Here is a 21,142-nt window from a genome sequence, read left to right as displayed (position 1 = left end):
CGTATTTGGCCCCAGTGGGCGATCACTCTTTCAGCTCATGGTTTCTCTTGGCTTGAAATGGAGACTCTGCATTGAACACAAATCATACTTTATTCTTGAGCCGCTTGGTCAGGCTTGATTCGCACACTCCCTCAGCAGTGACCCCGGGAGCCCCTCTCACAGCTCAGAGCGGAAGCTGAGGCTGCAGCCTGCCATCTTCTCCGCATAGTCCGCATCAAAGCGCTCATTCTGCGCCACGGTGAAGGTGGTTTTCCAGTCCCCAGTCATTCCTGGAGGAGGAAGGCAGGGAGCAAAGCTGGAGTCTCATCCCAGGGGAGGCCCCGAGTGCCTATGGGGAGGCTCCAGCCGCTGCTCCCACCAGCCCCAAACCCCCGTGCTGGCCGGCACCCACCTTTCCTCATGAAGGGGGAGATGCTGTGGTCCATGAACTCCTGGGGGACGGTGGTGTAGTTGGTCATAGGGTTCTTCTTCATCTCCTTGAATGACGTGTGTTGAACCATGAGGTCCACGGTCTCCTCTGGCAGGGAGCGCCCCACAAACTCCAGGATCTTCCGAATCTCCCTTTTGGGGTTCTGAGGAGCAGAGGCTCCTCAGTGGAGGCTAGGTTTGCTGATTGAGGAAAATAAAAGGGGTCCCCTTCTCTAACCTCAGAGGGGAACTGGCCACTTCCACTAGAAAACCCACAGAGCCAGCTCCTCGACCCCGGGGCCCCGGTCCCTGTGATCCCATCATGAGCTGGACTTGGCTCCTATGGGTGAGGACCGGGATGGTCTTCTTCCGTGACTGTGGCCCTGGGTGGCATAACCGTTGTCAGGGAGAAGGAATCGGAATAGAGAGCTGATCCATGGAGGGTGACCATGGTCCAGGCCTGTAATACCAACACTTTGGGAGGCTGAGGCAGGCGGATCACCTGAGCTCAGGAGATGGAGACCCACCTGGCCAACATGGCAAAACACAAAAATTAGCCAGGCGTGGCAGTGTGGACCTGTAATCCCAGCTACTCAGGAGGCTGAGGCAGGAGAATCACTTGAACCTGGGAGGAGGAGGTTATACTGAGCTGAGATCACACCATTGCACGCCATCCTGGACAACAGAGCAAGACTTGGTCTTAAAAAAAAACAGCTGATCCGTGGCCACCCATGTAGCTGACTCAGGCACAGGAGATGAGAGCTGTGTGGGACCTGCTGCCAGGTGGGGCTGTAGCGGGGAGGCCTGGGCCAGGGAGGCAGGATGGGGAATCTGGGCCTGTTGTGGGGGCCGCCCAGGGAGGTGGCTGGGTGGCCTTGGCGGGTCCCTGTGAGGTGCCTGCCCCCAGGTGTCACATGAGGGGAAGCATCACAGGTGGTCTCACCTCCTTCATGTCTTCATAGAAGAGGTAGAGAACAGGGTGGGTGTGGCTCAGCTCCCACCACTCCCGCACGTGCTGGTACCAGGACCCGTAGGACACTGGAGAAGCGGGCAGGGGGCAGCGACACAGGGTTACTGTGCGTTGTAGCCACCACCTCTCGGCTCCACACCCTCCTTCCTCCCGTCAAACCCACCTTCTCCGGCCATGAACTTCTCCAGGAAGCTGTCCCAGGTCCCAGGCTCAGGGTGCACCTTGGCCATGTGGTAGAAGTGGTAGTAGGAGACCGCCACATCCTTTGCGTTGCGGGCAACATAGACCATCTGCGGGGACAGAAGACTCGACCCCAGCACCATCACCACACAGCCCGCCACAGGCCAGCTCATCTCTTGGTTTGGCAAAGGAAGAACCTGAGGCTTAGAGGCTGACTTGCTTGACATCTCACGGCACAGGTAGGATCAAGCCGGGGTCTGAACCCTGCTCAGAAGCCAAAATCCTGCCTGGTCCCTGAGACCATCATATTCTAAAGTAATATAATCTGCATCAATGCGTCACACCCTGATCTGGAGCAAGGCATGCTCCGCCAGGCATGTTGCCACCACCACCAAATTTTGTGGGCCTGTGAGGACCCACCCTCTACCTTTCTTAGATCTACACTGAAGTCTCATGTTCTTGGTCATCAGAGCAAGAGGCAGACAGTCCCCTGCCGCGGAAGATGAGACAAGGCTGGAGGAAGTGAGGCGACTTTCTCAGAAGAACAGGACCAAAGCTGGGCTGAGCCGGGGCCTCCTTCCCTGGATTCACATGCCCCACACCTTACCTGGACCTTTGATTTTTCTGGTTGTTGTGTGTGTTGTGGGATTTTTTTTTTTTTTTTTTGTGACTCTCTCTCAGGAGCTCCTGAGCTCTGAGATTCTGTCTCAAAAAAAAAAAAAAGACCTTGGTCTTTCTTTTTTCCTGTCGCCCAGGTTGGAGTGCACTGGAGTGATAATAGCTCACTGCAACCTTGACCCCCTAGGCTCAAGCAATCCTCCAGCCTCGGACTTTTGAGCATCTGGCACTGCAGCGCCATACCACCATGCCCTACTGATATTTTGTATTTTTTACAGAGATGGAGTCTCCCCGTGTTTCTTGGGCTGGTCTAGAACTCCTGAGCTCAAGTGTTCCACCCACGTTAGCCTCCCAAAGTGCTGACATTACAGCAGTGAGCCATCACAGGTGGCAAACCTTTTTAAATATTTATTTGTTTGAAACGAAGTCTCGTTCTGTCTCCCAGGCTGAAGTGCAGTGGCATGATCTCAGCTCACTGCAACCACCGACTCTCAGGTCAAGCGATTCTCACACGTCAGCATCCTGACTAGCTGGGATTATAGGCGCCTGCCTCAACGCCTGGCTAATTTTTGTATTTTTAGTAGAGATGAGGTTTCTTCATGTTGGCCAGGAGGATCTCGAACTCCTGACCTTGGGTGATCTGCCCACCTCAGCCTCCCAAACTGCTGGTATTACAGGTGTGAGCCACAACAGGCCCAGCTCCCCCTTTTTTTTTTTTTCCTTGAGACAGTTTTACTCATGTTTCCCAGGCTGCAGTGCAATGGTGAGATCTCGGTTGACTGCAACCTCTGCCTCCCGGGTTCAAGCAATTCTCCTGCCTCGGCCTCCCAAGTGGCTGGGATTACAGATGTCCGCCACCACACCTGGCTAATTTTTTTGTGTTTTTAGTAGAGATGGGGTTTTGCCATGTAGGCCAGGCTGGTCTCGAGCTCCTAGTCTAAAGTGATTTGCCTGCCTCAGTCTCTTAAAGTGCTGGGATTACAGGCGTGAGCCACCGCGCCAGCCGGCCCCTCTTTTTATTCTTCATCTTTTTTTGAGACAAGGTTTCTCTGTCACCCAGTCTGGAGTGCAGTGGTGTGATCATAGCTCACTTCACTCTTGAACTCCCAGGCTCAGGTGATCCTCCCACCTCAGCCTCCTGAGTAGCTGGTACTACAGGCACACACTACTATGCATACCTGATTTTTTTTTTTTTTTTGGACGAGACTGATTTGGAACTTCTGGCTTCAAGGGATCTTCCCACCTCAGCCTCCCAAAGTGCTGGGATTACAGATGTGAAACACTGTGCCCAGCCTCACCTTGACCTTCTGATCCAACAGAGTCTGGGGCAGCAGAGCCAGGGGCAGGTGTGTCTTCAGGAGCCGTGGGGCCGGTGTGTCTTTCAGAGTCTCCATCCCTGAGCAGTGGGTCAGGGAAGGTCTGGTGAGCTGAAGCCCCAGCCCTGTCTTCCTCCCCTCCCCTTGCACCCAGGACACGGTCACACACCTGAGGGAATCCCTGGGGCTTTGAACTCAAGGAAGGGCACCCGCATGAAGATGGGAGCTCGGCGACACTTCTCCAGGTCACCACCTTGGTAGATCATGTCCAGAATCTGGCTCACCCAGGTAGTCCCTGGAGAGGGAGGGAGATGGGAGGTGAGCAGGCTGAGGGCACAACCTCGCTGGCCAAGGTGGGGACTGGCGCCTGGGAGAGGGTGGGTGGCCCTCCTCACCTACCGGACTTGGGATAGGTGCTGATGAGCAGGTCATCGGGCCGGGCCCGGAAGCTCTGCAGGGGTCCCAGTGCCTCTGCAAAGTACTTGATGAGCGGAACCCCCTTCACGTACTCCAGTGGCGGGCGAGAGGTGTCCTGGATCAGCTCCATGTTCCTGTGTCAGGAGCCAGAGCCAGGCCCACTTCCTTTAACACCATCACAACAGCAAGAAAGCGGCATTCTTGCTTTCAGGGAAGTCACTGGGGCCTAGGGAGGCTGAGTGACTTGCCCACGCTCACAAAGCCAGTCAGTGGCGGGGCTGGGGCTGAAACCCGGTCAGCCTCTAATGCGGTGGTTCCCCAGCCTGGCCACACCTTTCATTCACCTGCAGAGCTGTTCAAAATCTCAGGGCCTGGGCCATGGTGCAGACCAGTGAAAGCACCCTCGCGGCGCGGGGCCCAGATAGCAGAGTGTGTGATGGTCTCCAGGAGAGTCCAGCTGCACTGAGGAAGCTCTAGGGCCTGGCTGTGCTGTCTCCCTACCAGCCAGTGCCCTTTGTCTCACCATTTCCTACTGTGAGCCCCCAGCCTCCACCCAGTGGGCTCCTGTCCCCGATGCTCCCCTCCTTGAGTTCCCTGTGCCCCTCACATGTGGAAACCTCCCAGGCTGACCAGGCCTGTGATCCACTTGCTCAGCCACAGTCCATCCGGGCTCCAGGACAAACGTGGCCCATTGAGCAACTGAGCTGGTACTAGGGGCCAGAGCCTGCTGTGGGAATGAACAAAACTGATGACTCAGCAAGAGGACAGGCCCAGGCAGGGTGGCTCCCGCCTATAATCCCAGACCCTAGGGAGGGCCGAGGCTAGGAGTTGGAGACCAATCTGGGCAGCATTGCAAGACTCCATCTCTAAAAATCTTTAAAAAATGTTTTAAAAAATTAACCAGGCAGGATGGTGAGTGCCTGTAGTCCTAGCTACTCCAGAGGCTGAGGCAGGAGAATTACTTGAGCCCAGGAATTAAAGGCTGCAGTGGCCAGGATCCCACAGCACTCCAGCCTGGGTGACAGCAGGACCTGGCCTCCCCAGAAAAAAACAAAAAAAAAAGCAAGGGAGGGGGATTCACGCCGGCCGGGGTTGTCTGAAATGGGATATCCAAGGGAGGGGGATTCACGCCGGCTGGGTTGTCTGAAATGGGATATCCAAGGGGAAAGCGCAGGGATGGGAGAGGCCTCGGCTTCTGGAATGTCGGAGCCAGAAGCTGAGCAGGGTGAGGGCGCCCTGGGCCCTTCCAGTGTGTCACTCACCTGAGCTCTCGGGAACCTGGCCTTGTGCCCTCCTTGCCCACAGTGGCTGAGTGTGGGTGCAATGTGGGGAATGCAGGGGTGTTGTCTGTGCTGAGGGTTTCGTAGGTCCAGTGTGGGAGGGATCTGGAGCTAGGGCCGGACTTAGATATGCTTCCGGAAGGAAGGGGTGGGGTTGGGGGTGGAGGAACTTCTCCATTACCCTCCTTAGTATGCCAGCTGGAGACAAGCTTAGAGTGATCTCCAAAGCCACGACTGGGTTTGGTGTGTAGAAAACAGAAGAATGAAAGGGGAAAGGGCCCAATGGTGGGTTTGTTTTTGTGGGTTGTTTTTTGTTTTTTGTTTTTTGAGTTCTCACAGGGCACCTGACCTGCCCCTGCCAAGCAGGCCAACAGACAAGCTTTTTCTAATTGACCCAGGCAAGAGAGAGGAGGGATTGGAGGAGAAAGATGGGATAGGTAGGACCAGGAAAGGTCACCTACCTGCCAGCTCCAGGCCAGTCTTGAAGGCGCCAGGGGTTCTGGCCCAGTGCAGCCCACAGGCCCCCAGCAGCCCATGCACTCCAGGCTCTGACCACAAGGCCAGTCTGGAGTGATGTGTGTGGGCAGAGTGAAGGGGCAGGAGGGGAGCAGAGTATGGATGCATAGAACAAGAAAGAATAAGGACAATGCAGTCCCCTTGCCCTGGGAACCAGCCCCAGCTTCATGGCTCCCAGGGGACCTCACAGAGCATCAGTAGAGGATCCTAGATGAACCCTGGCAGGTACCTTTCTTTCCCTGGGTTTGAAGGAGGCTCCACAGACAGAGGCCAGAGGAAGTTGAGGCTTGGAAGCCACAGGGCCCTGTGGAAGGAGGGCATCCCCCCATCCTCCTTGTTCTTTGTCCTCACTATTTAAAGTCCAAGGTCAAGCTGGGTGCGAGACAAGTAACCAACCATCTGAGTAAAGGTAAGTCTCCCAAGCCTTCCAAGAGCTGCGTGAGCTCAGAGGCAAGCGGGGAAAGCTGAGGCATGGGGCTTCCAGGCAGAGGAGAGGCTGCTCCCCTGCTAGGGCCACAGGCCCCACCACCCTCCTCTGTGCCCCTGAGGAATCCCCGTGACTGGCATGTCCTCCAGCTACTAGCTCTGCCCCTGCCCTAGCAACCTTCAGGAGGCCCCCTTGACTCAGACTTTGCATTGCACTCCAGTAACAACGGGTCGGACCCACACGGGGTGGCACAGAAAAGAGGCAAGAATGTGAGATTAATAGAGTGGTAGCAAGTGAATAGAAAATCCCAAGCAGCAGTTTCACATGACCAGAAGAAGGAAACTTGAAATAGCTGCATATACTAAGGGCCAATAAGTCCCTGAAAAATAGGATGAGGACCAAGCTGGCTCTGACCAACCAGACACAACATGGCGCCATATTTGATGTAGGTTTCACCTAGGATCTCATTGTACGATCAGTAACATACGAAACCATACACCCGCCAGTGCCAAGATGGCTCCAGGAACACCTGGATTTGGGTGTAAATTGTGGCACCACGGTCTTGAGAAATCTTTACCTTTTCCTGGAATCTTCATGAATATACCCCTCTTTAGTTAAAGAAGCCCATAAAGGTTAGTCCCAAACCTCACAGGGCATGAGACACTCTCTTGAGGACCCCCACATTCCCCTTCTTGAGTGAGTCCTTTTGCTGTGCAAGATATCTCCCTACATTCATGACTTTCTGATTTGTCCTGAAATTCCTTCTGGCTAAGGTGTCAACAGCCTGGAGACTGATCGAGGTGGATATCCCACTGGTCTTTGAGGACCTCCCCTAGGCCACCAGTATCTGGAGGGGGTTGGGGACACTGAGGATCAGGTCTCCAGCAGGGATGTCCAGTGTGCCTGCAGAGGCAAGAAGGTTGGTCACAGGCAGCCCAGGGCAGAGAGTCGGGTAGGAGGCCGGGGCCAAAGCCCACTCACGTCTTCTAATTCTGAGTCTTCTATTTCCTTCGTGCCCATCCGGCACAGCCAGATCAGGTCACCCAAAGCAGTGACATCTCACAGCTAAAAAGGCATGGGGCCGAGAGAGATACAGAGTCAGGCATCACAACCCCCCTCCAGGCTCAGCCCTGAATACCAAGATCAGGACTCAGCTGCCCGGGCCTGGATTGCACAACTGGGCACCCTCTTCCCAGAGCTGGACCAGGCTGGGGCTGGGGGACTGCACCCACCGAGGGCATTGGCTCTCTAGGGGCAGAAGCTGCCCTGGTTCTTCCTGAAGGAACTCCTCTGACAGGCAGATCACATGAGCTCTTAGCCAGCAGCCAGGGTTGGGGCAACACAAGGGCCTCTTCATCCCATCCCAGGCAGCAGGCAGGTAAGAGACAAGGAGGTCTCCGAGAGGGAGCTGGTGGCAAGCCCCTCCGTGCAGCAGGCACTGTTTCGGGCATCACACAGCTCCATCCCGTGAGGAAGGGGTGACTGTTATTTGCATCTTATGGATAAGGAAATGGACGTGGGGGTTTAAAATCCTTGCCCCCTGGGACTAAGCTAGTGAACGTCCTGTGAGCATCAGCAGTGATTGATTGAGTCACAGCCTCACCACTGCAGCCGGACCTGAACTTCCTCACAGCTCAGCAACACCCAGCAGGTCACTGAATTTCCCCAGGGCAAGTCCTCTACTCACTCACAATTAGCGGGAGCTCAGTAGAAGGCGCCCATCGTCCATTATTTTGTTGACTATTTCTTGGCCATCGTCTCTGTGCTGAACTTTGTTCTACAGCAGTGACAAGAGCTGTCCTCGGGCAGTTTAGTGCAAAGGTTAGGGTGGGAGAGACTAAAGAGAGCAATAAAACACCTAGCAGGTCAGATAATGACTAACGAGAGCAATAAAACACCTAGCAAGTCAGATAATAAGTATTCAGGAAAAGGAGCAGAGGGGGAAGTACTCAAGAGGTGCAATTTTATTTTATATTTTTAGAGACGGTGTTGCTCTTTTGCCCGGGCTGTAGTGCAGTGGAGCGATCATAGCTCACTGCAGCCTCCAACTCCTGTGCTCAAGCGATCCTCCCACCTCAGTCTCCCCCATAGCTGGGACTACAGGCATATGCCACCATGCCCGGCTTATCAGAGCTGCAATTTTAAATCGGGAGCCAGGGAAGACCTCCCTGTTCAGGTGGCAGGTTATCAAGACAGAAGGTGTAGAGAAGAACCTTCCAGTCAAAAGGAAAAGGCAGGTCCTGCTGTTCTCAGGAATGGCCAGAAGTACTATCATCCCCATCTTAGAGACCGGGACAGGGTCGCAAAATTGTCAGGGCGTTTCCTGGTTCCTCAACAAACAGCTGGATCCGAAGTTGTCTGGATGGTCGAGCATCGAAGTTGTCTGGACGGTCGATCATCGATGGAGCCTCCGTGCCTGGGGCGGACCTCCCCCGGAGCACGCGGGAGCTCAGGGCTCACAGGCCTCTAGGTTCCAGGGTCCGGCTTAGGCTCAGGCTGGGCGTCAGCAAAGGGACCTGCGGGGCTCCCTGGGGCGGAGGAGGCCCGAAGGCCAGTGGCCAGTACGGTGCGTCGGGCGGAAGTAGGGGTGCAGCAGGAGCGGGAGGCGCGCCCAGGGCGGGGGTGCCAGGCCCACTCCAACGGCGGCAGGGTACGGGGGCATCAGGGCAGCTCCTGGCAGGGGTCGCACCCCAAACCCCGACCACTAGCGGCCGCCGGCTCTCCTTCCTTACCCGCCGAAGGGCTGCCACGGCGGACAGGAAGCTGTGCACTATGAGCGCTATCTCCCTGGGGAGGAGAACGGGAATGTCCCTAGGAGTCCCGCCGCTCTCCACCGCCGGTCCCCTCCAATCCCACCCGAAAGTGACGTCCTCATTCCCCGCCTCAGCAGAGCCCCAGGCCCCGCCCCTGCCTGAAGTCACGCCCCTTGCACTTGCCCACCTCAGGCCCCTCCTCCAACCCAGGTACCCACCTGTCCCCACTCCTCTCCCTCCTGCGCGCCATCGGACCCCAGCGTGCCCACCATGCTGGACTGCAGCCTGGATCATCACCCCCCTCCCAGGCCCGCTCCTTCCCGGAGTTCCACCGCCGAGATTCCCAGGGCTCCCTGTCACACTCCTCCTCTGCAACAGGCCTCGTCCCCTCCCCAGACGCCCCACCCTTGTCACAGGCCTGGAGGGTCCCTCTCATCAGGCCTGTGCCTCGCGGGGTCCGCCTTCTCCAGGAAGCCTTCTTCCGGCCTCGGAGACCCTCCCGGTCTCACCAGGCGTGCAATGGCGCGATTCAGCTTGTTGGAACCAACGTCCTGACCCCCCGGGCTCTAGCGATTCTCCTGTCTCAGTCTCCCAAGTAGCTGGAATTACAGGTTCGTGCCACCATGCCCGGCTAATGTTTGTATTTTTATCAGAAACGGGGTTTCACCATGTTGGCCAGGCTGTTCTCGAAGCACAGCTGACCTCAAGTGATCCGACAGCTTTGGCTTCCCAAACTGCTAAGATTACAGGCGTGAGCGACTGAGCCCGGGCTGGGCCTTGTCTTTTGTGCGGCCCCCATTGTGCTACTGGACCCGAGAAGCAGGGCTGACAGTGAACCCCATGTAGACGCGGCCCTGGTGACGGGGGTTCAGGCAGTAGAGCAAGTAGATCCCGAAGAAGCGCCTCCGCCTCTCCGCGACCCCGCGGGATTCTTCCAATTTCAGGAAATTCTCATTAAATACACTTCTGGGTCAGCACTGACATGAGGAAGAGAACCTGACCAACACCTCGAAACCTGCTTTGTCCCTCCCTGGTTCCTCCCTCTGGGTGCCCACTGTGCTGCCGTCTCACCCATCTGTAGTTCAGCACAGCAGCTGTGTAGGACACCTGGCCGATCGAGTCACAGTCCTGCTGGGCCCTCAGGCTCACTCGGGAACTAGGGGCTCCCAGGGGCTCCTTCCCACAACTCAGTGCAGCATGCTGGGGGGTCAGGGCCAGCACCTGTCCCTGGGGCCTCAGGCCTCCCTTCCTTCCCACAGCGGCCAAGATCGCAGGTCTCTACAATGACTCGGAGCCACCCCGGAAGACCATGTGCAGAGGGGTGCTGATGACCCTGCTGCAGCAGTCGGCCATGACCCTGCCCCTGTGGATCGGGAAGCCCGGTGACAAGTGAGGGCAGCAGCTGCGAGGGAGGGGCTGGTGCCCAGGGGCTGGGACTGACCCTTTGTTCTGCTCACAGGCCCCCACCCCTCTGTGGGGCCATCCCCGCCTCAGGGGACTACGTGGCCAGACCTGGAGACAAGGTGGCTGCCTGGGTGAAGGCCGTGGATGGGGACGAGCAGTGGTCAGTTACAGCCATGCCACCAACAAGTGAGTGACACCAGCCCCGGGGCTACTCTCTGGTCGCTGCACCTGCCTGGGCTGCCGCTCTACTCCCTGTCTGCACAGCTGGAGAAAAGCTCCACAGAGGGTGATGTGGGCGGGGCCAGCTGTGCAGGGAGCACCAGGTCCTCGTCCTGCCCCGTCCTCCACGCTCCTTGACAGGGACTGCGCCCCTGGCTACACCCAGTGTTTTCCTCCTTTTGTCCACAGGTATGAGGTAGATGACATCAATGAAGAAGGCAAAGAGTGAGTGTCCAGGCCAGGGCCGGACATGGAGACTGGGGGCAGCCTAACAGCTGGGAAGGAACATCCCCACCCAGCCACAGGTTGACACAAGTCCCTCTACAGCCAGGAGACACACCCTGAGCTGACGCTGGATCATCCCGCTGCCCCAGTGGAAGGCCAACCCCGAGACAGACCCTGAGGCCTTATTCCAGAAGGACAGCTCACGCTAGCCCTGTATCCCCAGACCACCTGCTTCTACCATGCCCTGACCCACGTGCCCCCACAGTGAGTAAAGCAGCCGCCATGCGACAGGCCATGGATGATGTCAGGAGCAGGCTGATCAGATATGCAGGAGGTCCTTGTTTGGACCAAGGCAGGGCATGGAGCCCAGGTGAGGCAGGAGAGGTAGTCAAGAAGACAACCACCTTCTCAGGATGCTGCGACCTTGGTGACCGCACGGCCAACACAGTAAGCCTCAGCATTCGCCTGGTCACTGAGCTCAAGCAAAGCTATCTCCAGTAGGGACTTTCCCTTTTGAGAACGTGTGCATTTTGATTTTACCTGTCCTCAAACTGACCTTTTGCTCATTTTAATAGTAAAAACCACACCCCTGGGTGGAGATTTAAAATGCTAATGAGACATGTGTCCTAGGAACAGGCATGTATAGCAAATGCCCATGTGCACCCAGAGGACCACCCAGATCATGCTCACTAGTGACGCCGCTTCCCACCCATTATGAAAAATTGCGTGAGATTCCCATAAGGGGAGTTTCCCTGCAGTAATTAACACTGACCCACCCTGATGAGCAGCCTGTTCTGAACTCGCTCAAGGTGTATTGTCTACTATGCACTTAACTTTCAAAATACAGTTTTTCTTTTGCAATAAGTTACTTTATGCTGCACTTCTTTTGCTGTGTGTCTCCTGTTTAAATTATTTTATTTTGTTTATTTATTTATTTTTCAAGACAGAGTCTTGCTCTGTCACCCAGGCTGGTAGGCAGTGGCGCGATCTCGGTTCACCACAATTCTCTTGCCTCAGCCTCCCAAGTAACTGGGATTACAAGTGCGTGCCAACACTCCCAGTTAATTTCGTATTTTTGGTAGAGATGGGGTTTCACCATGTTGGCCAGGCTGGTCTCCAACTCCTGACCTCAAATGATCCACCAGGCTGAAGTGCTGGGATTAGAGGCATAAGCCACTGAGCCCAGCCCAAATCATAATTTACTTTATTTTATTCATTAATATTATTTTTTAGAGATGGAGTTTCACTCTTATGGCCAGGCTGGAGTGAAGTGGGGCGATCTTGGCTCACTGCAACCTCTGCCCTCTCCCACACTGGTTCAAGCGATTCTCCTGCCTCAGCCTCCGGAGTAGCTGGGATTACAGGCGCCCACCACCACGCCCCGCTAATTTATGTGTTTTTGTTTGTTTGTTTTCTTTTTTTTTCCATTTTTTTAAAATTATACTTTAGGTTCTAGGGTACATGTGCACAACGTGCAGGTTAGTTACATATGTATACATGTGCCATGTTGGTGTGCTGCACCCATTAACTCATCATTTACATTAGGTATATCTCCTAATGCTATCCCTCCCCCCAACCCCTCCCCACAATAGGACCCGGTGTGTGATGATCCCCTTCCTGTGTCCAAGTGATTTCATTGTTCAGTTCCCACCTATGAGTGAGAACATGCGGTATTTGGTTTTCTGTTCTTGCGATATTTGTTTGTTTTCTTTCAGTAGAGTTGGGGTTTCGCCATGTTGGCCAGGCTAGTAACAAATCAAATTTATTTTCATTAAACTCTTTATTTCTCAGGCAGGGATCACTCTGTCCCTCAGGCTTGAGTGGATTACCACAGTCACAGCCAACTGCAGCCATAACCTTCCTGGCTCAGGTGATCCTCCTGCCTTCACTTGCCAAGTAGCTGGGACTACAGGTGCCCACCACCACGTGCAGATCATTTTCTCAAATTTTTGTAGGGATGGCATATTGTAACATTGATCAGGCTGGTCCCAAACTCCTGTCCTCCAGTGATCCTCTGGTCTCAACTTCGAAAATGACTGGGATTACAGGCTTGAGCCACCCTGCTTGGCTCACAAATCATATTTTATTCTCTTTTTAAAAGCTGATTTTATTGGCTGGGCGCGGTGGCTCACGCCTGTAATCCCAGCACTTTGGGAGGCCAAGGTGGGCAGATCACAAGGTCAGGAGATCGAGACCATCCTGGCTAACACGGTGAAACCCCATCTCTACTAAAAATACAAAAAATTAGCCAGGCATGGTGGCGGGCGCCTGTGGTCCCAGCTACTCTGGAGGCTGAGGCAGGAGAATGGCGTGGGCCCAGGAGGCAGAGCTTGCAGTGAGCTGAGATCGCACGACTGCACTCCAGCCTGGGCGACAGAGCAAGACTCCGACTCAAAAAAAAAAAAAAAAATTGATTTTATTTTGTTATTATTATTATTATTATTATTATTATTATTATTATTTTCAACAGAATCTCACTATGTTGCCCAGGTTGGTCTTGAACTCCTGGGTTCAAATGATCCTCCCACCTCAACCTCCCAAATTGCTGGGATTACAGACATAACCCACTGTCCCTGGCCCTCAATTCATATTTGATTCTTGAGCCCCTTGGTCAGGCTTGATTCTCACACTCCCTCTGCAGTGACCCCGGGAGCCCCTCTCACAGCTCAGAGCGGAAGCTGAGGCTGCAGCCTGCCATCTTCTCCGCATAGTCCGCATCGAAGCGCTCATTCTGCGCCACGGTGAAGGTGGTTTTCCAGTCCCCAGTCATTCCTGGAGGAGGAAGGCAGGGAGCAAAGCTGGAGTCTCATCCCAGGGGAGGCCCCGAGTGCCTATGGGGAGGCTCCAGCCGCTGCTCCCACCCGCCCCAAACCCCCGTGCTGGCCGGCACCCACCTTTCCTCATGAAGGGGGAGATGCTGTGGTCCATGAACTCCTGGGGGACGGTGGTGTAGTTGGCCATAGGGTTCTTCTTCATCTCCTTGAATGACGTGTGTTGAACCATGAGGTCCACGGTCTCCTCTGGCAGGGAGCGCCCCACAAACTCCAGGATCTTCCAAATCTCCCTTTTGGGGTTCTGAGGAGCAGAGGCTCCTCAGTGGAGGCTAGGTTTGCCGATTCAGGAAAATAAAAGGGGTCCCCTTCTCTAACCTCAGAGGGGAACTGGCCACTTCCACTAGAAAACCCACAGAGCCAGCTCCTCGACCCCCGGGGCCCCGGTCCCTGGGATAAAATGAATTGCTCTCTGCCCTCTGATCCCATCATGAGCTGGGCTTGGCTCCTATGGGTGAGGACCGGGATGGTCTTCTTCCGTGACTGTGGCCCTGGGTGGCACACCCTTTGGTGGGGATAATCAATAGGACTAAGTATCTAATCCGTGGCCCCCCATGCAGCTGACTCAGCTGCGGGAGATGAGAGCTGTGTGGGGTCCACTGCCAGGTGGGGCTGTAGCGGGGAGGCCTGGGCCAGGGAGGCAGGATGTGGAATCTGGGCCTACTATGGGGGCCACCCAGGAACGGGGCTGGGCAGCCTTGACGGGTACCTGTGAGGTGCCTGCCCCCAGGGGTCACATGAGGGGAAGCATCACAGATGATCTCACCTCCTTCATGTCTTCATAGAAGAGGTAGAGAACAGGGTGGGTGTGGCTCAGCTCCCACCACTCCCGCACGTGCTGGTACCAGGACCCGTAGGACACTGGAGAAGCAGGCAGGGGGCAGCGACACAGGGTTACTGTGCGTTGTAGCCACCACCTCTCGGCTCCACACCCTCCTTCCTCCCATCAAACCCACCTTCTCCGGCCATGAACTTCTCCAGGAAGCTGTCCCAGGTCCCAGGCTCGGGGTACACCTTGGCCATGTGGTAGAAGTGGTAGTAGGAGACCGCCACATCCTTTGCGTTGCGGGCAACATAGACCATCTGCGGGGGCAGAAGACTCGACCCCAGCACCATCACCACACAGCCTGCCACAGGCCAGCTCATCTCTTGGTTTGGCAAAGGAAGAACCTGAGGCTTAGAGGCTGACCTGCTTGACATCTCACGGCACAGGTAGGATCAAGCTGGGGTCTGAACCCTGCTTGGAAGCCAAAACCCTGCCTGGTCCCTGAGACCATCATGTTCTAAAGTAATATAATCTGCATCAATGCGTCACACTCTGATCTGGAGCAAAGCATGCTCCGCCAGGCATGTTCCCACCCCCACCAAATTTTGTGGGCCTGTGAGGACCCACCCTCTACCTTTCTTAGATCTACACTGAAGAGTCTCATGTTCTTGGTCATCAGAGCAAGAGGCAGACAGTCCGCCCGCCGCGGAAGATGAGACAAGGCTGGAGGAAGTAGGGCGACTTTCCCAGAAGAACAGGACCAAAGCTGGGCTGAGACGGGGCCTCCTTCCCTGGATTCACATGTCCCACACCTGGACCTTTGCTTTTTCTTTTTGTTGTGACAATATTTTACTTTATTTTATTTTATTATTTATTTATTTATTTATTTATTTATTGAGACAGAGAGTCTCAGAAAAAAAAAAAAGAAAGAAAAGAAAAAAAGATCTTGGTCTTTCTTTTTTCCTGTCGCCCAGGTTGGAGTGCACTGGAGTGATAATAGCTCACTGCAACCTTGACCTCCCAGGCTCAAGCAACTCTCCAACCTCAGACTGTCAAGTAGCTGGCACTAGAGCGCCATGCCACCATGCCCTGCTGATATTTTGCATTTTCATAGAGATGGAGTCTCCTCATGTTTCCCGGGCTCGTCTGGAACTCCTGAGCTCAAGCGTTCCACCCACCTTGGCCTCCCAAAGTTCTGGCATTACAGCACTGAGCCATCATAGGTGGCAAACCGTTTTTTTTTTTTTTTTTTTGAGAGGGAGTTTCGCTGTTGTTGCCCAGGCTGGAGTGCAATGGCATGATCTCAGCTCACCGCAACCTCTTCTCCTGGGTTCAAGTGATTCTCTTGCCTCAGACTCCTGAGCAGCTGGGATTACAGGCATGCGCCACCACACCCAGCCAATTTTGTATTTTTAGTAGAGATGAGGTTTTTCTGTGTTGCTCAGGGTGGTCTCAAAGTCCCAACCTCAGGTGATCTGCCCTGCTCAGCCTCCCAAAGTGCTGGGATTACAGACGTGAGCCACTGCGCTTGGAACCTTTTTAAAATCTTTACTTATTTATTTACGTTGTTTGAAACGAAGTCACTTTGTGTCTCCTAGGCTGGAGTGCAGTGGCTCGATCTCGGCTCACTGCAACCACTGGCCTGCCAGGTTCAAGTGGTTCTCCTGCCTCAGCCTCCTGAATAGCTAAGTATACCGGCACCTGCCCCAACGCCTGGCTATTTTTGAATTTTTAGTACAAACGGGGCTTCCTGATGTTGGCCAGGGTGGTGGTCTCCAACTCCTGACGTCAGGTGATCTGCCCGCCTCGACCTCCCAAAGTGCTGAGATTACAGGAGTGAGCCACCACCTGCCTGCCCCCCACCAACTTTTTTTTTTTTTTTTTTTTTTGAGACAGAGTTTCACTCTTTTTGCCCAGGCTAGATCTCGGCTCACTGCAGCCTCTGCCTCCCAGGTTCAAGCAATTCTTCTGCCTCAGCCTAGCAAGTAGTGGGATTACAGGTGCCCAGCACCATGCCTGGCTAATTTTTTCGGATTTTTAGTAATGATGGGATTTTGCCATATTGTCCAGGGTGGTCTCCAACTCCAGACCTCAGGTGATCTGCTGGCCTCAGCCTGTTAAAGTGCTGGGATTACAGGCATGAGCCACCGCGCCTGCCAGCCCCTCTTTTTAATCTTCATCTTTTATTGAGACAAGGTTTCTCTGTCACCCAGTCTGGAGTGCAGTGGTGTGATCATAACTCACTTCACTCTTGAACTCCCAGGCTCAGGTGATCCTCCCACCTCAGCCTCCTGAGTAGCTGGTACTACAGGCACACACCACTATGCATACCTGATTTTCTTTTTTGTTTTTTTTTTTTGGAAGAGACTGGTCTGGAACTTCTGGCTTCAAGGGATCTTCCCACCTCAGCCTCCCAAAGTGCTGGGATTACGGATGTGAAACACTGTGCCCAGCCTCACCTTGACCTTCTGATCCAACAGAGTCTGGGGCAGCAGAGCCAGGGGCAGGTGTGTCTTCAGGAGCCGTGGGGCCGGTGTGTCTTTCAGAGTCTCCATCCCTGAGCAGTGGGTCAGGGAAGGTCTGGTGAGCTGAAGCCCCAGCCCTGTCTTCCTCCCCTCCCCTTGCACCCAGGACACGGTCACACACCTGAGGGAATCCCTGGGACTTTGAACTCAAGGAAGGGCACCCGCATGAAGATGGGAGCTCGGTGACACTTCTCCAAGTCGCCGCCTTGGTAGATCATGTCCAGAATCTGGCTCACCCAGGTAGTCCCTGGAGAGGGAGGGAGATGGGAGGTGAGCAGGCTGAGGGCACAACCTCGCTGGCCAAGGTGGGGACTGGCGCCTGGGAGAGGGTGGGTGGCCCTCCTCACCTACCGGACTTGGGATAGGTGCTGATGAGCAGGTCATCGGGCCGGGCCCGGAAGCTCTGCAGGGGTCCCAGTGCCTCTGCAAAGTACTTGATGAGCGGAACCCCCTTCACATACTCCAGTGGCGGGCGAGAGGTGTCCTGGATCAGCTCCATGTTCCTGTGTCAGGAGCCAGAGCCAGGCCTGTTCCCTTAACACCATCACAACAGCAAGAAAGCGGCATTCTTGCTTTCAGGGAAGTCACTGGGGCCTAGGGAGGCTGAGTGACTTGCCCATGCTCACAAAGCCAGTCAGTGGCAGGGCTGGGGCTGAAACCCGGTCAGCCTCTAATGCGGTGGTTCCCCAGCCTGGCCACACCTTTCATTCACCTGCAGAGCTGTTCAGAATCCCAGGGCCTGGGCCATGGTGCAGACCAGTGAAAGCACCCTCGCGGCGCGGGGCCCAGATAGCAGAGTGTGTGACGGTCTCCAGGAGAGTCCAGCTGCACTGAGGAAGCTCTAGGGCCTGGCTGTGCTGTCTCCCTACCAGCCAGTGCCCTTTGTCTCACCATTTCCTACTGTGAGCCCCCAGCCTCCACCCAGTGGGCTCCTGTCCCCGATGCTCCCCTCCTTGAGTTCCCTGTGCCCCTCACATGTGGAAACCTCCCAGGCTGACCAGGCCTGTGATCCACTTGCCCGGCCACAGTCCATCCGGGCTCCAGGACAAACACGGCCCATTGAGCAACTGAGCTGGTACTAGGGGCCAGAGCCTGCTGTGGGAATGAACAGAACTCTGATGACTCAGCAAGAGGACAGGCCCAGGCAGGGTGGCTCCCGCCTATAATCCCAGACCCTAGGGAGGGCCGAGGCTAGGAGTTGGAGACCAATCTGGGCAGCATTGCAAGACTCCATCTCTAAAAATCTTTTAAAAATGTTTTAAAAAATTAATCAGGCAAGATGGTGAGTGCCTGTAGTCCTAGCTACTCCAGAGACTGAGGCAGGAGAATTACTTGAGCCCAGGAATTAAAGGCTGCAGTGGCCAGGATCCCACAGCACTCCAGCCTGGGTGACAGCAAGACCTGGCCTCTCTGGGAAAAAAAAAAAAAAAGGAAGAGAGGGGGATTCACGCCGGCCGGGGTTGTCTGAAATGGGATATCCATGGGGAAAGCGCAGGGATGGGAGAGGCCTCGATTTCTGGAATGTCAGAGCCAGAAGCTGAGCAGGGTGAGGGCGTCCTGGGCCCTTCCAGTGTGTCACTCACCTGAGCTATCGGGAACCTGGCCTGTGCCCTCCCCGTCCGCAGTGGCTGAGTGTGGGTGCAATGTGGGGAATGCAGGGGTGTTGTCTGTGCTGAGGGTTTCGTAGGTCCAGTGTGGGAGGGATCTGGAGCTAGGGCCGGACTTAGATTTGCTTCCGGAAGGAAGGGGTAGGATTGGGGGTGGGGGAGCTTCTCCATTACCCTCCTTAGTATGCCAGCTGGAGACAAGCTGAGAGTGATCTCCAAAGCCACGACTGGGTTTGGTGAGTAGAAAACAGAAGAGTGAAAGGGGAAAGGGCCCAATGGTGGGTTTGTTTTTGTGGGTTGTTTTTTGTTTTTTGTTTTTTGAGTTCTCACAGGGCTCCTGACCTGCCCCTGCCAAGCAGGCCAACAGACAAGCTTTCTCTAATTGACCCAGGCAAGAGAGGGGAGGGATTGGAGGAGAAAGATGGGATAGGCAGGCCCGGGAAAGGTCACCTACCTGCCTGCTCCGGCCAGTCTTTAAAGCTCCAGGGGTTCTGGCCCAGTGCAGCCCACAGGCCCCCAGCAGCCCATGCACTCCAGACTCTGACCACAAGGCCAGTCTGGAGTGATGTGTGTGGGCAGAGTGAAGGGGCAGGAGGGGAGCAGAGCATGGATACATAGAACAAGAAAGAACAAGGACACTGCAGTCCCCTTGCCCTGGGAGCCAGCTAACTTCAGCAGCTTCCTTTCTGGAGCCCCAGGAGAACCAGCTCTGAGGTGGGAAGCTCCTGCCCTGAGTCTGGGGCTCTTGCCCCCTCATGCTTCTGGTGACATGGGACACAAGCCACCTGAGGCCAGGATCCCTGCCTGCCACCCTCTGGGTTGCCCTCAGTCCTCTGAACATAGAGTCCCTGAAAGGCAACAGACCCTCCAGCTATGGCCCCACTGGGAGGGAGTCAACGCCCCTTCCTCTCCCCACCCTTTTCACTGCCCTGGGTCTCCAGCCACTGAGAAAAGAGCTCTGTAGCAGCAGGGACTGGGCCAAGAACTTTTGACCCCAGAGTGAAGGATGATGAGAGTGGCTGAGAGTCCACGGCCCAGTGGCTCCTGTGGTCTAGGCTGGGAGAAGGGGGTGCCTGTCCTGGCCTGGGGCTCTCTGAGCAGCCCTCCTGTCTGCCTGCCACACAGCCCCAGGATGACTTCTCGGTCCTGTTTGAAGATACCTCCTATGCAGACGGCTATTCCCCTCCCCTCAATGTAGCTCAGAGGTACGTGGTGGCTTGTAAGGAGCCCAAGAAAATGTGACGCTGCCCGGCGGACTCAACATCCCCCAACGACACAGGGCAGGACAGCAGAGGATGTGCTGGGATTAAACAGACATTCCTCCTCCACTCGTCTCCTGGGTTTTACTTCTCCAGACCCTCTCCCCTCTCCAAATAGGGCAAGTTGGGGAGCTGGAGTGGGGAGGTGGCCGTATTTGGCCCCAGTGGGCGATCACTCTTTCAGCTCATGGTTTCTCTTGGCTTGAAATGGAGACTCTGCATTGAACACAAATCATACTTTATTCTTGAGCCGCTTGGTCAGGCTTGATTCGCACACTCCCTCAGCAGTGACCCCGGGAGCCCCTCTCACAGCTCAGAGCGGAAGCTGAGGCTGCAGCCTGCCATCTTCTCCGCATAGTCCGCATCGAAGCGCTCATTCTGCGCCACGGTGAAGGTGGTTTTCCAGTCCCCAGTCATTCCTGGAGGAGGAAGGCAGGGAGCAAAGCTGGAGTCTCATCCCAGGGGAGGCCCCGAGTGCCTATGGGGAGGCTCCAGCCGCTGCTCCCACCCGCCCCAAACCCCCGTGCTGGCCGGCACCCACCTTTCCTCATGAAGGGGGAGATGCTGTGGTCCATGAGCTCCTGGGGGATGGTGGTGTAGTTGGCCATAGGGTTCTTCTTCATCTCCTTGAATGACGTGTGTTGAACCATGAGGTCCACGGTCTCCTCTGGCAGGGAGTGCCCCACAAACTCCAGGATCTTCCGAATCTCCCTTTTGGGGTTCTGAGGAGCAGAGGCTCCTCAGTGGAGGCTAGGTTTGCTGATTCAGGAAAATAAAAGGGGTCCCCTTCTCTAACATCAGAGGGGAACTGGCCACTTCCACTAGAAAACCCACAGAGCCAGCTCCTCGATCCCCGGGGCCCCTGTCCCTGGGATAAAATGAATTGCTCTCTGCCCTCTGATCCCATCATGAGCTGGGCTTGGCTCCTATGGGTGAGGACCGGGATGGTCTTCTTCCGTGACTGTGGCCCTGGGTGGCACACCCTTTGGTGGGGATAATCAATAGGACTAAGTATCTAATCCGTGGCCCCTCATGCAGCTGACTCAGCTGCAGGAGATGAGAGCTGTGTGGGACCTGCTGCCAGGTGGGGCTGTAGCGGGGAGGCCTGGGCCAGGGAGGAGGATGGGGAATCCGGACCTGCAGTGGGGGCCACCAAGGAAAGGGGCTGGGTGGCCTTGACGGGTTCCTGTGAGGTGCCTGCCCCCAGGGGTCACATGAGGGGAAGCATCACAGGTGGTCTCACCTCCTTCATGTCTTCATAGAAGAGGTAGAGAACAGGGTGGGTGTGGCTCAGCTCCCACCACTCCTGCACGTGCTGGTACCAGGACCCATAGGACACTGGAGAAGTGGGCAGGGGGCAGCGACACAGGGTTACTGTGCGTTGTAGCCACCACCTCTCGGCTCCACACCCTCCTTCCTCC

The 21,142-nt window shown here is 55.4% G+C and overlaps 5 protein-coding genes and 1 pseudogene across 8 annotated transcripts in view; 2 read left to right on the top strand and 4 right to left on the bottom strand.

The window, feature by feature from the left end:
• Window positions 1-6,817, bottom strand: part of NUPR1 (nuclear protein 1, transcriptional regulator) — a 66,836-nt gene extending 60,019 nt beyond the window's left edge. Inside the window, exon 1 of the mRNA XM_050774018.1 lies at window positions 6,808-6,817. The gene's annotated coding sequence lies outside the window, so the exon portion shown is untranslated. The remainder of the gene's footprint in view (window positions 1-6,807) is intronic.
• The window catches only part of LOC126944476 (bolA-like protein 2), a 146,888-nt gene that overhangs the window by 93,086 nt on the left and 32,660 nt on the right, over window positions 1-21,142 (top strand). The gene's annotated exons all lie outside the window — the stretch shown is intronic.
• On the bottom strand, window positions 21-5,309 carry LOC126944444 (sulfotransferase 1A1-like). 2 transcript variants are annotated; one of them, XM_050773945.1, is made up of 9 exons: window positions 5,172-5,303; window positions 3,892-4,043; window positions 3,662-3,787; window positions 3,475-3,572; window positions 1,542-1,668; window positions 1,352-1,446; window positions 392-572; window positions 161-269; window positions 21-66 (listed from the first exon to the last, which is right to left on the bottom strand). In XM_050773945.1, exons 2-9 carry the CDS (start codon window positions 4,037-4,039, stop codon window positions 36-38), a joined length of 915 nt encoding a protein of 304 aa, XP_050629902.1. In that variant the 5' UTR covers window positions 4,040-4,043; window positions 5,172-5,303; the 3' UTR covers window positions 21-35. The 2 variants fall into 2 exon arrangements, with proteins under 2 accessions (XP_050629902.1, XP_050629903.1); XM_050773946.1 differs by lacking the exon at window positions 21-66 and having other exon boundaries at window positions 72-269; window positions 5,172-5,309.
• Window positions 5,086-11,593, top strand: LOC126944134 (WAS/WASL-interacting protein family member 3-like; annotated as a pseudogene).
• The window catches only part of LOC126944464 (sulfotransferase 1A1), a 35,827-nt gene continuing 27,004 nt past the window's right edge, over window positions 12,320-21,142 (bottom strand). For 2 of the 3 annotated variants that reach the window (XM_050773992.1, XM_050773991.1), the window contains 3 exons: window positions 20,965-21,059; window positions 20,263-20,443; window positions 19,943-20,140 (listed from right to left, as the gene is read on the bottom strand). In XM_050773992.1, the coding sequence (XP_050629949.1) occupies window positions 20,028-20,140; window positions 20,263-20,443; window positions 20,965-21,059 (389 nt within the window). In that variant the 3' untranslated portion in view covers window positions 19,943-20,027. Of the gene's footprint in view, window positions 12,479-19,942; window positions 20,141-20,262; window positions 20,444-20,964; window positions 21,060-21,142 lie in introns of those variants that run through there. The other variant, XM_050773990.1, reaches the window with a different exon arrangement.
• Window positions 13,169-18,555, bottom strand: LOC126944465 (sulfotransferase 1A1-like). Its single transcript, XM_050773993.1, has 8 exons — window positions 18,439-18,555; window positions 17,207-17,358; window positions 16,977-17,102; window positions 16,790-16,887; window positions 14,521-14,647; window positions 14,331-14,425; window positions 13,628-13,808; window positions 13,169-13,505 (listed from the first exon to the last, which is right to left on the bottom strand). Exons 2-8 carry the CDS (start codon window positions 17,352-17,354, stop codon window positions 13,393-13,395), a joined length of 888 nt encoding a protein of 295 aa, XP_050629950.1. The 5' UTR covers window positions 17,355-17,358; window positions 18,439-18,555; the 3' UTR covers window positions 13,169-13,392.

Source organism: Macaca thibetana, chromosome 20, assembly GCF_024542745.1.
Source record: "Macaca thibetana thibetana isolate TM-01 chromosome 20, ASM2454274v1, whole genome shotgun sequence".
NCBI lineage: Eukaryota > Metazoa > Chordata > Mammalia > Primates > Cercopithecidae > Macaca > Macaca thibetana.
Note: the sequence above shows the minus strand (reverse complement) of the source record. Positions and strands in the feature narration are given on the sequence as shown.

Excerpts from the sequence above, each read along its gene's own strand:
- LOC126944444 (XM_050773945.1), bottom strand. The coding sequence starts at position 4,039 with ATGGAGCTGATCCAGGACACCTCTCGCCCGCCACTGGAGTACGTGAAG. Across the intron at positions 3,573-3,661 it reads AGCCCCAGGGATTCCCTCAG|GGATGGAGACTCTGAAAGAC; the intron begins GTGTGTGACCGT and ends CCCACTGCTCAG. Across the intron at positions 573-1,351 it reads TCTATGAAGACATGAAGGAG|AACCCCAAAAGGGAGATTCG; the intron begins GTGAGACCACCT and ends TCTGCTCCTCAG.
- LOC126944465 (XM_050773993.1), bottom strand. The coding sequence starts at position 17,354 with ATGGAGCTGATCCAGGACACCTCTCGCCCGCCACTGGAGTATGTGAAG. Across the intron at positions 16,888-16,976 it reads AGTCCCAGGGATTCCCTCAG|GGATGGAGACTCTGAAAGAC; the intron begins GTGTGTGACCGT and ends CCCACTGCTCAG. Across the intron at positions 14,426-14,520 it reads GAAGTTCATGGCCGGAGAAG|TGTCCTACGGGTCCTGGTAC; the intron begins GTGGGTTTGATG and ends CTGCTTCTCCAG.